Source organism: Ochotona curzoniae, unplaced genomic scaffold, assembly GCF_017591425.1.
Source record: "Ochotona curzoniae isolate NIBS_2020 unplaced genomic scaffold, NIBS_Ocur_1.0 contig_4877, whole genome shotgun sequence".
Taxonomy (NCBI): Eukaryota; Metazoa; Chordata; class Mammalia; order Lagomorpha; family Ochotonidae; genus Ochotona; species Ochotona curzoniae.
Genome location: NW_024466409.1, coordinates 375,525 through 392,676, shown reverse-complemented (window position 1 = coordinate 392,676; position 17,152 = coordinate 375,525). Strand labels below are relative to the sequence as shown.

Genomic DNA, 17,152 nt, shown 5'->3' with positions numbered 1-17,152 from the left:
ACTACTGATATGCAATCCAGCACCAGGTCCTAGAAACCCTTCCCCCAAAACAGATGCTAATGCTATCTGGTTCTCCCTGTTCCACTGCTGCCAGCCCACGCTGAGCCACTGTCCAGCCTGTCTAGTACTCTGCAATGCAGTAGCTTCCTAAAGTGAAACTGACTCTCTCCATTTTGCCCTTGTAATGGAGCCTTCAGAGAGCAGCCTTCTCAAATGTAAGCCAGGGCTTGCCACTCCCTGCTTCAGAGCCCTCCAGTGGCATCTCTGCGTACTCTCATAACGTACTGACTCCCCTGCAGGCAGCCCTAGACTCTGCTTCCCCTTCCCTCTGGCGGCCTTCCTCTCCCCTGACTCCCTTGGCCTCAATCACACCCTGGTTGGCCTTCCAGCTGCACCTGGAACTGGCAGGCCTCCCTCCTCCTTCAGGCCTCCATCCTGGTCATTCCCTCGGCCTGGCAAGGCCTCCCTGGAAGGGGTCTGTGTGGCTGACCCCTTGTCTCTCAGGCTGCAGCTCAGAAGCCCCTCACTGAAAGCCTGCTGCATCAGTGTGTTCTGCTGTTCTGACTCTTCCTGTTAGCTGCCTCCTGTTTGTGTATCTACTTGCTTCCTTGTTTCCCCAGTGCAAGCACAAGCCACTTATGTCTTATCTATTACTGTAGGCCCTCCACTAGAACCGTGCAGGACTATTAGGGGCAGTCTGTAACTGTTCACTCACCTATTCATCAACTCTGACAGATGAAAAGATAAATAGGCAAAATACAAAGTACTTTCAGGGCAGTGAAGCTGTTCGGTCTGATACTATTAATGATGGCTAAACATTATCCATACATTTGTCATAATCCAAAGAAAGTACAGCACAAAGATTAAACCCTAATGTATACTATGCACTTTGAACAAGAAACCTGTGTCAGTGTAGGCTCATCGATTGGAACAAATGCACTGTTTTGGTGCCAGATGTTGATGCTGTGGGAGGCTATGATTGTGTTGGGGGCAAAGGGGTAAATGAGAACTGTCTGTCTTCTCTGGTAAGTTCTGCTGAGAAAATAATCTGAGAGGAAAAGAATACATGAATGTAAATTAAAAGCATTACTCCATTAGTTTCTTTCCTATTTTGCGCTATACATACACACAGAGTTTAATAAAACTTTATCATTTGAAAACAAAAACAGGTAAGTAAGAGATGGACTCTAGGTGACGTTTCTGGGCTCACCTTTCCAGAGCACCTGTCTGCTTGACCTGTCTCCGTGGTTTATAGACTACTGGTTTGTGCACAAAATGAATGGGACTGAGTTGGCTGCAGTGTCCATCACTAAGCAGGTGTTCAGTGGGCCCCAGTCAGTTCCTGCAAACTCTAGAGAGAATTCCAGCTCACATTTATGTCACTTGTTTCCATGTGAACCCTAGTAACCGTTAATTCTTTTGCTACGTGAGAATTCTGCACGTCTCTGTCCCTGGGTTCCAGAACAGAGCTTCTTAGCCCCACCCCCAGAATGCTTTCTCCTGTATGCTTGATATTTCCCAACAGGCTTAAGGAGTGATGTAAGTAAGGCTGTGGGAATAGCAACAGTCCGGCTGGCTGCTCCTGGGCCCTGAGCTATGTCTGTGCCTCTGTCCCTCTACTGGTATCTGTCAGTTATCACTAATCTTGTAAGATGACATTTCATGGGCCTGACGCCGTGGCCTAGTGGCTAAAGTCCTTGCCTTGAACGCTCCGGGATCCTATGTGGGTGCTGGTTCTAATCCTGGCAGTTCCACTTCCCATCCAGCTCCCTGCTTGTGGCCTGGGAAAGCAGTCTAGGATGGTCCAAAGCCTTTGGATTCCTGCACCCATGTGGGAGACCTGGAGGAAGTTCCTGGCTCCTGGCTCTGGACCAGTACAGCACCGGCCATTGCAGTCACTTGGGGGCAGAAGATCTTCTTTTCTGTCTCTCCTCCTCTCTGTATATCTGACTTTGTAATAAAAATAAATAAATCCTCAAAAAAAAAAAAAAAAGACATTTCACGAGGACAACCTGACAGTTCAGCCACCAGCTTACGGGCCAGGCCAAGGGAGGGCAGAAACCTTCCCTTGTTAATTCAGCAAGCATCTGCTGGGTTGGGGTCCAAAACAGCAAATGTGACTTCAGGCTCCACTAGCAGAGCTGGAGCCTCTAGGCCAACTTGTATGTCCTAGACTCATGAACTCTTAACAGCCTCAGCCAGCTCTGGGCACTGCACATTAGAGGGGTGATAACAACCTGAAGCCTGCTGGAACGAGGCAACCCTGGATAGCAGCAGGGACAGGCCACCAGGTTGTACAGAGGGAAATGCAGCATGTGTGAAGAAACCTTAGGAGACAGGAGCGCTCTCTGCGAACGCCTGAAGGAACTAAAATCCAAAGGTACTGCACATATGTCTTTACTGCTCCATCTGCTAGGGCCAGACTCTTTTTGGCAGCAGTAGGCTCCACATCAGACCTTGCAGTCCACAGCCTGGCTCTCACACCACATCACAGGCTGTGCTTGCTTCTCCGCTCCTACCAACCTCTCTCTCTCTTCATCCAAAGAGCAAGATCAAAATATCATCTTCTCAGGGTGGCTGTGTTGAGTGAGATGGGTGCTACAAAAGCTTTTATAGTCACGTGAACCTGGGGGAGGGGGTCTCCCAGAAGGTCATTTTCTGTGTGCTTTCCCAGGGCAGCTCAAGAACCCCCAAAGCCAGCAGTTCCAACAGAGGACCCAGAAACTAGAGTCTGCAGGAAAGATTGCAGTTGTTTATGAAACAGACCAACACGTTTCCACCTCATAAGTTCTAAATCCGTCATCCCTAGCTCCCTAGATCTAAGAATAGGCACCTAACAGAGCAAACACAACACACTCTCTGCAGGTGACTAGGAAATGTCCCCAACAGCCTCCCAGCCCCCTACTCCTGGGAGGTGGGTGGCCTCTGCCTCTCCCTGCCTGGCAGTTTCTTAACTTCTGTCACATTTGATTTTCTCTTCCATGCAGTGTTGATCCCAGTACCTGCCCTGGCTGGGCTGGGCTGTTCTGGCTGTCATGTGAGGTGCCTGCAGTGATGATGTGGAGCGTGAGGTGGAGTGCAGTAGGTAAGGGGAGGATGGGAGACCTTGGGCTCCCTATTGCTCCACTGTGGAATCTACATTCCACATACAAAAGAGAAAGAAATTGACAAGGGGATTCAGCAGCTTCTTGAGAAATGGAATTTTTGTTGTTTGTTTGTTTGAGAAGCAAATGAGCTGCAGAGTTGCCCACTTAGCCCTGTGTCCCTTCAATAGCATGCTCTTCTTTCCTTAGGTCATCTACAGTTCCCACCTTTGCATCCATGTCTTTTCCTCTATCTCTCCATTGTTCATCCATTGCTTATCTGTCCGTCCAACAACATAAACCTTAATTTATTATTATTATTTATTGGCAAGAGAAAAAGAGCTTCCTTCTACTAGTTCACTCCTTAAGTTCCTACAGCCACTGGGGCTGAGCTGGACCAAAGCTGTGATCCAGAAACTCAATCCAGGTCTCCCTCATGGGTGTCAGGAACCCAATCATTTGAGCCACTGCCACTGCTTCCTTCCCAGTTTGCATGTTGTCAGGAAGCTCGAATCAAGAGCTGGTGCTGAACTTGAAGGCAGGTACTGTGATTTGGGGTCTGCACATCTTAACCAGCTTTTTGACTGTTAGACTAGATGCCCACCACCTACCACCGCCACCAACACCAATAGGATTCTAAAAGAGATTTAGAAAGAGTTCCAGCCTTGCAATTTTCCAGCCCTTCATCTCAACACATTTGTGTCCACTGCCTGAATGGAGGCCATTCCTCCATCTTGTTGCAAAGAACCATCTGAAGAATGTTTGCTCTGCTCTGCTCCCTCACTCCCCTTCTCTCCTTTCTTGCCTCGTTTCCTCCCTCCCTCCTTTCCTTCATTAAGCATTGTCTGTTTATCTAAAAGGCAGAAAGAGAGGAAGAGAGAGATCTTCCATCTGCTGGTTCACTCCCCAAATGTCCACACCAGCCAGGTTGGACCAGGTTGAAACCAGGAGCCAGGAACTCCATCCAGGTCTCCCACATGGGTGCAGCAACTCAAGTATTTGAGCCATCATCCACTGCTTCTTATACAAACTAGCAGGAAGCTGTGTTTGAAACAGAGTAGCCAGGACTTAGGCTAACACTTTGCTATAGAATTCAAGTGTCTTAAGCAGTGGGTTAACTTGCTTCACCACAGTGTTCACCCCTTTGATTCCAATACACATTCATACCTACCTACACCACTGGGCAAGTTCTCTAGGATGTCTCATCCCAGCCTCTGCCCTCAACAGCAGGGCACTCAGGACCTCTAGCAGGCACCCAGTATGTCCCAGAGCAGCCTTCCATATGGCACAGCATTCTTCCTGATAAGGAGCTGGAATCAGCTATGCCCAGCATTCCTCCTCCCCACCTGCCTGGCTTCTCTTTGACCTCCAAGAGAACAAGACAACTTTGTTCTCTCACAAGCCATTGGTTCACTCATGGGTTCATTCATGCAACAGTGTTTATGGAACACTGCTGTGTGCCAGTGCTATCTTAGATGCTGGTATATAACTGTCAACAAAGCAGTCCCTGCTTTCAGAGCTTCTGTTTTGGTCAAAAGAATAGATAGTAAATAGTAAACAAGCGAAACTGAGAATCAAGCAGACAAGGAGGTTGGGACAGAGTAGAAAAAGATTGTTGCTTTATACGGAGTTGTCAGGAAAGATCTCTCTGCTAGGGTGACACTTCTAAGCTTAAGAGAGGAAACCTGTAGCTCTCAGGAGCCCGAGCACACCATTTGGCAGGATCTTCATGTGCAAAGGTCTTGAGGTGAGTGCTGGTACAACGAGACGGTCAGTATCAGTGTCAGTAGAGTAGCACATGGTACGGCACAATGCCAGAGGGAGCTGGAAGCCAGCTATTGTTTATTCTGAAAGGAGAAGTCAATTGAGGGTTCAGAACCAAGCAGTCTCATATCTGAGCTAGGTTATAACAGGATCGTTCAAGCTGCTATGTGAGTACAGATTTGGGGGGCAAGAGAGGCAGCCCCGGGCCTAGTTAGGCAGCTCTTGTAGAGGCTATGGGCTGTTAGGAATGGCTTCTGACTGTTCGTAACATTGCCTTCCTGACTTCCTCCTTCCACAGGCCCTTCTCTGTCTTACTGGTATGTAGCTGCTGCCTCCTTGTTGACATCCGGTCTGCAGCCCTCACCCCATCCCTCCTCTCACCCAGTCCTCGGGGTTGCCATGGACCCTGGCCTGGAGGGGCCCTTCAGCCTGCCTGCTCTGAACCACAGCCTTTCCTAGGGGATCTGAGGACACAAACCCTTCTCTGGGTGAACAGCCACTTCCTGGCTCGGGATGGCTTCTTCCTGCTGCCTCTGGCCCTGCCCTGAGGGCACCGTTGGCCCTTGGCATGACCCATGAGCTAGTTATTGGAGGGGGGCTCACCGTGTGGCAGTGCCCGCAGGGGGCCATTGTCCTCGCAACCTTCCCATGGCCATGGCAGTGTCCGCAGGAGCCATACCTCTTGCTAGGTCAGTGTGACCACAGACAGACTTGCAACACTCTGTTCTCCAAGCCTGTGGCCAGGAGATGGTAGTGGCCCCAGACCCAGGAATAAAGGTAAGTGGCCAGCCTCAAAGGAATCACTTTGATGGCCTGGATCTCAGCTATGTGTGTGTCCCTCCCCCGCTGCTCTCCAGATAGACCAGGGAGTTTGGAAAGACCACAGGAGCGGGGAAAAGCACTGGGCTGCTTGCTTCCCCTCACTGGCTGTATCTGAAGTGTCTGTCCTGTGTTTCTGGGACCTGCTTGCTGAGCAGCTCCCCAGCACATTACTCCCATCTGCAGCTCATACAGATCCTCAGGGCCCACGAAAGGTGTGGTGCATGGTATGTGTGCCTACAGAGGTTTGCATTCCATGGATGCTCACCACAAGTGCATCTCACATCTTTCCAGCAACCTGGCAGGACCCACCCTTACACACATACACACTTACACTAGCACACATGCTGGGCCCTTTTGTAACAAAACAAAGCAACCAGGTTGATAATAGGCAGCTCAGATTGGACATGTTTTAATGGGAAGCAGTCTAAGACTGATGAACTCTTATACATCTCTCAAAACCCTAATAAGTATTAAGCTTTGCAATTTCCAGTGACTTGCACCTCCTGCCCCAAAAGAACATATCCTTTTTTTGAGATTTATTTATTGGGCCCAGCGGCGTGGCCTAGCAGCTTAAGTCCTCGCCTTAAACGCGCCGGGATCCCATATGGGCGCAGGTTCTAATCCCGGCAGCTCCACTTCCCATCCAGCTCCCTGCTTGTGGCCTGGGAAAGCAGTCGAGGACAGCCCAAAGCCTTGGACCCTGCACCCGTGTGGAATACCCGGAAGAAGTTCCTGGATCCTGGCTTTGGACCGGCATAGCATCAGCCGTTGCGCTCACTTGGGGGGTGAATCATCGGACGGAAGAGCTTCCTCTCTGTCTCTCCTCCTCCTCTTTGTATATCTGACTTGGAAATAAAAATAAAATAAATCTAAAAAATCTAAAAAAATCTAGATTTATTTTATTTTTATTGGAAAGGTGGAGAGACAGAGAGGAAAATCTCCTGTCCACTAATTTACTCCCCAAGTGACCACAGCAACCAGAGCTCAGCCAATCCGAAGCCAGGAGCCAGGAGCTTCTCCCATGTCTCCCACACAGATGTAGGATCCCAAGGCTTTGGGCCATCCTCTACTGTTTTCCCAGGCCACAAACAGGGAGCTGGTTGGGAAGCTGGCGCTGGGATTAGAACCAGTGCATGCAAAGCAAAGACTTTAGCCATTGGGCTACCACACTGGGTCCAGACATATCATCTTTTTTAAAGTGTCTGTATCCAGAAATATGTTGATTTTCCACCTGCCTCCCCCTACCCCAGACTTGTTACTGCTTTTTAAAATATTTGAACAACACAAAGAAAATTATGGTGATCCCCTTTCCTATTTCTCCCTCTTTTCTTCAACGACTATTTTCAGTTTGGGATTCTTTGTTAGGAATCTGTGCATATAAAAATATATAGGGGCTTTATATGGCATGGGTCATATTGTTGGTATGCAATTTTGAAATCTATTTTATCCTTAAAATGTCTTGCGTACCTTCCCATGTTGGACCAGAGGGCTGTTCTTCTTCATCATCTTCTTCCTCTTCTTCTTTTCTTCTCCTTCTTATTTTTATTTATTTATTAATTTATTTTGAGAATATTTGTTTGAAAGACCAAGGAACAGAGAGTGAGGGTAAGATACACACACATACAGAGAGGGAAAGAGAGCAAGAGAGAAAGAGAAAGGAAGGAACGAAGGAAGAAAAGAAAAAGCAAGAGCTTCCTCCTGCTGGCCTTCTCCCCAGATAGCCACAGTAATGGCTTGGGCCCAACTGAAGTCAGGAGCTGGGACCTTCACCCTGGTCTCACACACATGGATGGCCGGGGCCAAGTATTTGGGCCATCTGCTGCTTTTTCCAGGTGCATTATCAGGGAACTGGATCAGAAGGACACCTAGGATGCAGCACAGTGCCCATATGGGATGCTGGCATTGCAGGTAGCTGCCTCATCCACTATGCTGCAATGCAAGCTCCTACTTCATTGTTTTTAACAGCTGCATATGACATCAGAATCAAGGAAAGAGAAGGAAGGAAGGAAGGAAGGAAGGAAGGAAGGAAGGAAGGAAGGAAGGAAGGAAGGAAGGAAGGAAGGAAGAAAAAAAGAAGAAAAAGGAAGAGGGCCAATCCATAGTTTTTTAAAACACTCCTCAGATGATGGATATCTTGGGCTTGCTTTGATCTCGCGTGGTTACGAACAGTGCTGCAGTAAACACAAATAGTGATGTCTCCCTGTGTACACCATTGGGTCCCATTTCTGTCTTCCCCTGGAGCTGCCCTTCCTGGCTCCTAGGGCCCATGAGATCACAAACAGGATTCTCCTGTTCTCTGGATCTTGTGTTCAGCACAGGGCCTAAGCAAGCAAAGACATCATAGCATGAAATAAGTAGACTTGCTGTGGCAAGAACATGCCAACCTGAATGACCTTAGATAAGACATGTAGCATGTGGTAAAGCTGTAAGGCTGAACAATGCATTGGGAAAGAGCAGTGACAAGGCCAAGAGGGCACACCACAGAAGACCTTGAGCCAGCTAAGGGTCTTCCCTTAGCTGGACTCGCAAGTCATGGGAGATAGGAAATGCTCCATGGGAGAACCCAGTCCCAGCTGTGTTTTGCTTAATTTCCACCCTCCAATCCCTCACCCGGACTCTTCCCTCCAACCCCAGCTGCAGGGCATTAGCATAAAAGAAGAAGTAACTGTTGCCATTGACCTGAACCCTTTTCTAACTTGAGGTTGTCACCCAGACCCAAAGCACTGCAGAAGATCTGAACTCTGGGTCCTTGCTCCTCATTCTTGCTCACAGCGGGTGACTAGGGAACATCTCACCAAATACTGCTAGAAGGGTGGGTCCCCTGAGACCTTGGTCTACTGGACACTCAGAAACATTCCCTCAGTTTGCCCAGCTCCCTGGAAAGAAAGGCTTGCTGGCACTCTCTGCCCGGCTCTGTGAAATAGCAGCCCTGACAGATAAGCTAGCTCCAGACATGCTCTTATTCCTCCCTTCTCTTCTCACCGCCACACCACCCAGGGTGGCAGGGGCAGAGCCCTCTGTCGCTCCCTGGGGCCCCAACCCTGCGTTCCCACTCTCCAGTGCTCACTGAGTCTTCTGCTTCTCTGCGTGATGTGTTGTCTTCGCAGCCACAGCTCCTGCCTGACTCCCCTGTTACCCTCCAGGGGAGTTGGGGCTCTGTGGCTTGAGAAGGGAGGGCAGTCTGAAAACGGAAGTGGGACTACAGTCCTGTGGTCGGTCTGCATCCATCTGAGGCTTGCTGGCTGCTTACCTTGCACAGTTCACGTCCCCTCTTTGGGACATGAGGACACTATTAGATTGTACCTAACTGGTGTGAAGGGTCAGGGGAAGCATACTTAGACATGTGGTTTTCCCAGGGCCTGGCATACACTTAAGATCCAGTGAGTCCAGTACTATCATTCACCTGGCTTGGATCTAGTGAAGGAGCTTGAGGTTTGAGAATGCTGGGTTCTAGTCCTACATAGAGAGGCAGCATGAGCATTGACAAGCTATTTTCACTCTCTGAACCTAGTTACCTCGTCTGGAAACAGTTAATGACACCTCACTGTGGGAATTAAGGGGGCATTTGTACAGTACGTAGAAGCAACATTCCTAGGTTGCAGTTTTCAGCCTCATAGTCAGAGACAGCAGCTGGAATTCCAGCCATCACAACAGGCATTGCCCTCTGTCTTTTAAGGAAGGGTCCCATCAGCTCAAACCTTGCTGATCATAACCAGCTGCAAGAGAAATTGGGAAATGTCCCCTTCCATCTGTGGTTCGGGTGTTTGGGCCCCCAGGGCAAGGCCCTCAACAGACAGGAGGCTCCCTCCCTGGCACTGGGCTATTCTCCCAGCACCATAAGGCACTGTGAGCACCCAGGCTGCCAAGAAGCCCCAGCAGGTGCCACAAGACCTGAACAGATTTGGTATTGTGTCCAGCTTGTGCCAGGGACCCTGCCAGTGCTGAGATTCCGCTGCCTGCAGGGCTCTTAGGCTGTTACACGTGTGGTGAGCCATGAGCTCTGCTTGTCACAGCCTCGGCTGAGCCCCATGAACAGGTAACATAAACTCCAAGGGGGCTAGGGAATCCCTCCGTAACTCCAGGACCTGCCACCTGAAGCTCAGCCCCATGCTCTAGGGCCAGGAAAGCTGACCACCTACACCGCATAGGATGCAGGCAACCTCAAGGCCTTCCAGCCAGTGCTGGGCACTCTGCCCAGAGTCCTCTCTAGGGCCAGGGGCCAGTCTGTAAGTTAGCTATTTAGAAAATGGATGTCCCACATTCCCATGGACCTAGAGATTGGTTTCTCACAGCCCACACTCATCACTTACATGTGAAAACTACCCTCTGGCAGCATCAAGTCCAGAAAACCCTTTGTCTTTACTGTGCACCTGTAAGGGGGCCCAAGAGATTGTAGGTTGGGGGGCAGGTAAGAAGAGGAGTGGGGGAGGGACAAAACCACATTCTCCAGTGTTGGAGGAGGGCACTGCCTGAGCTGTGCTTCCATGAGTGTGGTCATCTGCTTTCCACATCTCGATTGCTGTGTGCAAAGCAGCACCCAGGGCAATCCGGTCCCTGGTTAGTAGTGTAGAGTTAGCAAGCTATTCCCAAATCTAAATTGTTTGATGAGCATGCTAAATGTTACAATAATGATTACAATAAAGAGAATATGCAACACAGCCCTCAACTTGACACAGTGTCCTAGCTGCCCTGTAGAGGCATTGACAAGCCCTAGAGTGTGCCATGCAGGCTTAGCAGCACCCTGGCCAGGGTTCCAGATAAGTTCTCAATCTTATCGTCTGTTAAGTGAGGATATTCTGTCAAACATGGCTGAGATGCAGCCTGTCAGAATTCAAACAAGATAAAGTACCTCAGCCCAGGGCTTTCTCTGCAAGCACTGGGGAAGAGATTTCTGAGCCCTTGCCAGGCCTCTCGACCCAGTGGGCATGAAAGTCCTGGCTCTGGGCCTCTGGCTACCCTGGCCCAAGTGTGGCTTCCTTAGAGTGTGTTCCCTTTGACAAGAAGAGAGGGGCCTGCCAGCTGCCCGTTGTGCCATGTCCCGCTGCTAGGTCAGCTCTGCCTTCCTCCCACCCCATCCCTGCTGACAGTCAGCTGGTACCACTCACCAGGCCCGGGCGCAAGGCCCACACCGGGTGCCAAACTGGGCGCAAAGGTACCTGGCTCTTCCACTCTCCTACCTTGTACCTCCGATCAACCTGGCCGAAACTCCAGCTTAGCCACGGGAGGTGCTGCCTGGGGCTCATCCTCTCTGTGTGAGTTTCCTTGTCCGGGGGCCAAGCAGGCAGACATCTGTGTTTGGCAGGTGATGCCTTCCTACTAGGCAAAACAAGAGGGAGGGTAATTCCAGGGTCTTCTTCCCTGGAAGGGGAAGAAGAGCCTGCACAACAAGTTTGTGAGGACAGTGATTTACATGTCTAGACTTACACTTTGTTGGAAGATCATGAAGAATTCCTCTGATCTGGGTAGGGGTAAGTCCTTACTTACCATTAGCAATGGAAAGAATTTTAACACAAAAAATCCACAAGTGGTACTGCCTTGAACCACAGACCTGTGTCAAACATTGAGTCAAACTGAGGGGGGAATGTGAATGTAAAAATGGCAGAGGATGGGTTAACATCTCTAAAGTCAAATCCTTTAAAGCAAAAAGTGCTTTGTCGGAAGCAATAGTAGTAGCAAGTGTTTCTGTAGTACTCAGTGCCAGGCATTGTTAGAAGTATTTTACATCTACTTATTTAATGCTTGTCAAACCACTCTTTGAGAATGGTGACATTCATATACCCGCTTAACACATGAGGGAACTGAGGCACAAAGAAGTTAAGTAATTTGCCCAAGGTGAAACAGCCAGTACATGATAGGGCTGGACTTTGAACCCAGGCCTTCCTGCTCTGTGTGTGAGCACTAAACCGTTCTGTACTAACCAGGGAAAGATATGAAACAGAACAAATACAAGTGTCTCAGTATCTTAGTTTTCTTAGGGTCCAGGTTTTGTCAACTTCCCGTGAGCAACAAAGAGCCTCACTGATAATGCAAAAACAAGCAGAGTTTATTGTTCCAGCATGCTGGGGTCAGACCGTTCTTGGGGCACACAGGCCAGCCAAGGAGACGTCGGACCCAGAACCAGAGAAAAGCCAGAGATTATACAGACCCTTTTGGCCATTACATGCATCATAGCCCACACAAATCCAAATGCAACAATCAGTTTAAAGACTAACAAACTTCAGACATGTCATCTTTAGGGCTTCCATGTACAAACAGTCCACTCTGTTCCCAGACACATTATCTTTTTTTTTTAAGATTTATTTATTTATTGGAAAGTCAGACATACAGAGAGGAGGAGAGACAGAGAGGAAGATCTTCCGTCCAATGATTCACTCCCCAAGTGAGCGCAACAGCCGATGCTATGCTGATCCGAAGCCAAGAGCCAGGAACTTCCTCCAGGTCTCCCACACAGGTACAGGGTCCCAAGGCTTTGGGCTGTCCTCGACTGCTTTCCCAGGCCACAAGCAGGCAGCTGGATGGGAAGTGGAGTTGCCAGGATTAGAACCGGCACCCATATGGGATCCCGGTGCGTTCAAGGCGAGGACTTTAGCCACTAGGCTACGGCGACGGGCCCGAGACACATTATCTTTATGGATCATTCTCATTTATGAGACCAGATGATTGTGCCACTGCCCTCCTGCTCCTGGGTGCATTCTATAGATAAGGCTTGTGACACTGTTCGCAAGGTCACAGAGGAACAATGAACATATTTATCGCTGAAGTGGAGTTTTCCCATGGTCCAGACGCATTCTGACCTAGCAAAGTATCAGTTTCCTGGCACAAAGGGGCCTAACATTGCCTAACGCTAATGTTCTAACATTCTAGCATACTAACATTATACCAATACTCTTAACAGTTTTCAATTTTAGTGATAACAAAAAAATACTAAATAATAAAGTACTATTTTTTTTTATTTTCAAATTAGAAAAGACTTTAACCACTATAATTCTAATAAATATTGGCCATGCGAGAGTGACACTGAGACGTCCAAAGATTGCTGAAGTCACACTCAAGTGGCCTTTCTGAGAGGGAGGCTTTCTGGCTGTATTCAAAATTGCACAGAGGAGTCTCAAAGATGTCTATATTGTTTGACCAGGAATTTCTTTCTAAGAATTCAATTAGAGAAAATAATTAAATAGAAAAGATTCATGCATAAAAATGTTCCTGGCAACACTATACAAAATATTGAAAAATTAGAAACAACCTAAGCATCTGATAATGGGAGACAGGTTAAGTAAATGTTTAATCTCCATAATGGGCAATTAGGCAGCCCTTATAAATAAATTTGTATAACAAAAGAGGCTGTAAACACAGTGAAGACACAGCACAGATTTCTGGGAAGAGACATTTGCAGGGCACAGAACAACAAGGAATGATATAAACAAAAGAATACACAAAGAAAACTTAGAAGCCAAGAAGAAAAACTGCACACCCAAAGAAGCAAACAGGTAAGGAATGTACAGAGGCAGAAGGAATATGCCATCAAATTAGTGGTCAGCACAATGCAAACTAATCAAAGGTCCTATCAGAACAGCGAAGCAGAGAATAGAGCGAAACCCACACATGCGCATTTGAGGGGAATGTAGGTGAGTGCAGCCACTTTGGAGAGCTGCTCAGCCCTTCTTAGAAGACATATGTCCTTCTGACACACACACGTCTAGGGAGCTCCCTCCACCTCCACCAGTTGTACAAAGAGACATGTTCAAAGATGTCCATTGCAGTGTGATTTACGACTATAGCCACATTGCAAAAGAGTGGTGAGGGGCTGGCATGACGGCTCAAGGGTTTAGGTCACTGATGCTGGCATCCCATGCCATACACTTTAGGTCCCCGCTGCTGCGCTTCTGATAATGCACCTGGGAAAGCAGCAGATGATGGCTCAAGTACTGGGGCCCTGCCACTCATGTGGCAGGCCTGGCTGGAGACTCTGGCTCCTGGCTTCAACCTGATCCAACCCTAACAGCTACGGCTTGAACCGGCACATGGAAAAATCAATCAATCTCTCTCTTTCTCTCTCTCTCTCTGTCTCACTCCTTCCCTTTCTCCCTCTCCCTCTTACCCTTTCTTTCCTCTCTTCACTCTGCTTTTCAAATAAATTTACAAATCTTTATAAAAAAAAGAACTGCATCAGAAAGGAACTGGATAAGTGGTTATGTATATATAATGGGACCATTTATAATGTTATGTAATATTAAAGGAACAGATGCATAGAAAAATATACAAGCCTGCAAACAATGTGCACCAACTGCAGAATAGTAATTATTTTCCAGAGAGGAAGGTAAGGATGGGTGTGAGTGCATTCTGGCCTTTTCTATACATTGAGTTGTTTCAAAATTATAAATAAATTTTTAAATTTATCTTTTGAATAATTAACATTTTTTTTAGATTTACTTATTCTTTATTGGAAAATCAGATATACACAGAGAAGGAGAGAGAGGAAGGTTTTCCATCCGCTGATTCATTCCCTTAGTGGCCGCAACAGCTGCAGCTGAGCCAGTCCAAAGCCAGGAGCTTCTTCCTGGTCTCTCCCACGCGGGTGCAGGGTCCCAAGGCTTTGGGCTGTCCTCAACTGCTTTCCCAGGCCACAAGCAGGGAGCTGGATGGGAAGCAGGGCTATTGAGACATGAACTGGCACCCATATGAAATCCCAAGAAATGTGAGATGAGGACTTTAGCCACTAGACTACCATGCCAGGCTCTGAATAATTTACAATTCCTTGAAGAAATGTTTGTGATATAATCTTAAAGGATAAAAGCAGGACAAAAAGTATACATCAATATTTACAAATCTCACAAAATAAGGGCTTAAAAAAAACAAAATTTTCATAGTACTGCATAGGACTCTGCAAGCCTACTTTTCTTTTACTGTCATCCATGTTTTCCATCTTTTTTTTTACCATGAATAATGCATTATTTTCAAATCTAAGAAAAAAAATGTTTTATTTTAAGCAGCCACAGAAAAATGTGTTTAGGGCCTAGGAAAGGAGTCAGACGTAGGAAGAGGTGACACAGTAGGATGGAAGATGGCTATCTAGTGACCTACCTGAGTCAAATGCTAGCATGGTCACTTGCTGGCTCTATGAGCTTGTTAATTCTTTTATCTATTCAACAAACACTTAGCTGTGTGCCATGTGCTAACCTAAAGGTATAGCAGTGAACAGAACACTCCTCAGTCACTGGTATGCGGTCCAGTGAGGCAGGAGTGGCCAACAGGTGGTCACGCAGATCATACAGTACTACAGACTGCAAGGTCTTGGTGAGCAGGCAGTAACAGACCAGCAATAAAGATCTCGATTGGATGGGGTTGCCAGGAATCTAGCCTCTGACTGCCATTCAAACTGGAATCAAAGGATGAGGAGGTCTGGAACCCCAGTAAAGTGAGGACTTTGAGAGAAAGGCCTGATATAGAGGATTTAAGGAGTTGAAAGGAAGCCAGGGTTCTGGAACACAAGGAGTGGGGGAATTGCACAGGATAGTCGGGAGTCATAACACTTGGGGCTTACACACCAGAGGGTGTCACTACAGGCATTTAGGCAGGGCAGTAAGCAGTAATTAGACTTGGTTTGTCAGTCCTTACTTAGTTCCAACTTTGGATCCCCACCCTCCCTTGCAGTGACCATCAGGGTCGTTCCGGAGCCTCCTCCCCCCCCACAAAAAAAAAAAATTAGGACAGATAGACAGAGACCAAGAAGGAAAGTGTAGAACAGACAGGAAATGGTGAAATGGTCAGCTTGGACTCACATATACCTTACTAGGTAGGACACAAAGATTAGTTATTTCTCACTAAGGTATCAAAGATTTCTCTGCACACCCGTTCTTAAAACTGTTCTGTGCCTCAAGTATTAACATATGCCTTGTTAGGGTTATAAGCCTGTTTGGGATATCCTAAAATTCACTAAGTTCAGTAGAAATCATGCTTTAATGCTATAAGCTGCTAAACATAAAAACGAAAATAAACAGCCGAATAGTACCCTATAGCCATTTTAAGGTGTATAGCAGCCGGTTTGTGTATAAACTAAAACTGAAATGTCAGTGAAGTAGTCACAGGATGTGGTTAAGAACTTACATTTTCTAACATATTGGTTACTCAATACCATGTCAGTTAACTCCATGATGTTATAAATTGTTAATGATGTTGTGTTGTGGTGTTACATTGAAGGGGATGATATTCTTCCAGCTATACTCTCAGACCAGGAATGGTCTCCCAATGAAACTGTTGAATTTATCTGGACAATAGGACACTGGACTCTATGCATGGTACATGCCCACAATGAAGGAACTATGACTGGATATTAACTGTACTACTGTAACACGTTGGAGAAATTCATCATGAGGGGAGGGGTTGGGGGAATCCCAGAGCCTATCAAACTGTGTCATAAAACAACAACAACAAAAAAAGATTTCATCTGTCAGGAGCTACCCTGTGCTCTTTGAACAGAGGAGTAGCTGGCAAGCATCCTTGTTTCTATGGCCTGGGTAAATGAAAACAGCAGTTTGAGTTAGGGTGATGGCAGTGGAGATGTGAAGAACGGGTTGAGAGATTTTTGGAGGTATCGGTTATGGACTATATGTGGGAAGTGATGGTGAACAAGACCCAAGGGAGAAGTCCAGCTCAAGGGCATGGACTCTCTGGGTTGGTGGGAATGGGAAACCCTGGAACACAAGCACCCGGGGAGTGGGCAAGGAACAGAAATGGAGGCAGAGATGGTGAGCATGCCCCCATGTGCTACTGTGCTTTAGTTGCTTTGCACGTGTTGATACCTTAGAGGGCCCAGCTGTCCGATTCAGACCCACCTCTATAGCAGTCTTCCTTCTTTTCCACAGATGGAGTATGTCACTCCTGGGGCTGGAACGAGCATGGCATGTGCGGGGACGGTACCGAAGCCAACGTCTGGGCCCCAAAGCCTGTGGAGGGTCTGTGGTCGGCGTCGGGACTCCTCGTGGGCTGTGGGGCTGGGCACTCCCTGGCCCTCTGCCAGCTGCCAGCACCTGCTGCATGGGACCGGGACCCCAACATCGCCATCCCTTCTGTGGATGCCACCCAGGAAACCAGATCTCAAGAAGCCATGGACAGAGAGAGCGTAAAAGGAAAACCATCAGAAACTGTAGCCCAAAGCCAATCAGACAGCTCTTGAAAAGGGGAACCATGGTGGCAATTTTGGAATAAAGTGGGCTTTTCCTTCCAGACAGTGTACCCAGAAAATCACACTGTTGTATTGTGGAACCGAGGCACCAAAAATTGGGCTTACACAAACAAGAATGCTGGGAGGGAAGATTGCCTGCCAGGTGACCGAGGCTCAAGGGGCCAGATGTTCTTCTGCTGAGAAGATAAGAATAAGGACTTGTGTCCTCACTTGAGCCCAGGAAAGTTGAAGCACCCATAAGTGCTCCAGCCACTTCCTGCCCCAAAGACAGGAAACCCAGCCCTGTGGTAGTTTGGGTCCA

The 17,152-nt window shown here is 47.7% G+C and overlaps 1 protein-coding gene across 3 annotated transcripts in view; it reads left to right on the top strand.

Moving 5' to 3' along the window:
• The window catches only part of SERGEF (secretion regulating guanine nucleotide exchange factor), a 236,676-nt gene extending 219,782 nt beyond the window's left edge, over nt 1–16,894 (top strand). For all 3 annotated transcript variants that reach the window (XM_040988461.1, XM_040988460.1, XM_040988459.1), the window contains one exon: nt 16,532–16,894. In XM_040988461.1, coding sequence (XP_040844395.1) covers nt 16,532–16,842 — 311 coding nt within the window. In that variant the 3' untranslated portion in view covers nt 16,843–16,894. The remainder of the gene's footprint in view (nt 1–16,531) is intronic.
• Nucleotides 16,895–17,152: the final 258 nt, after the last annotated feature.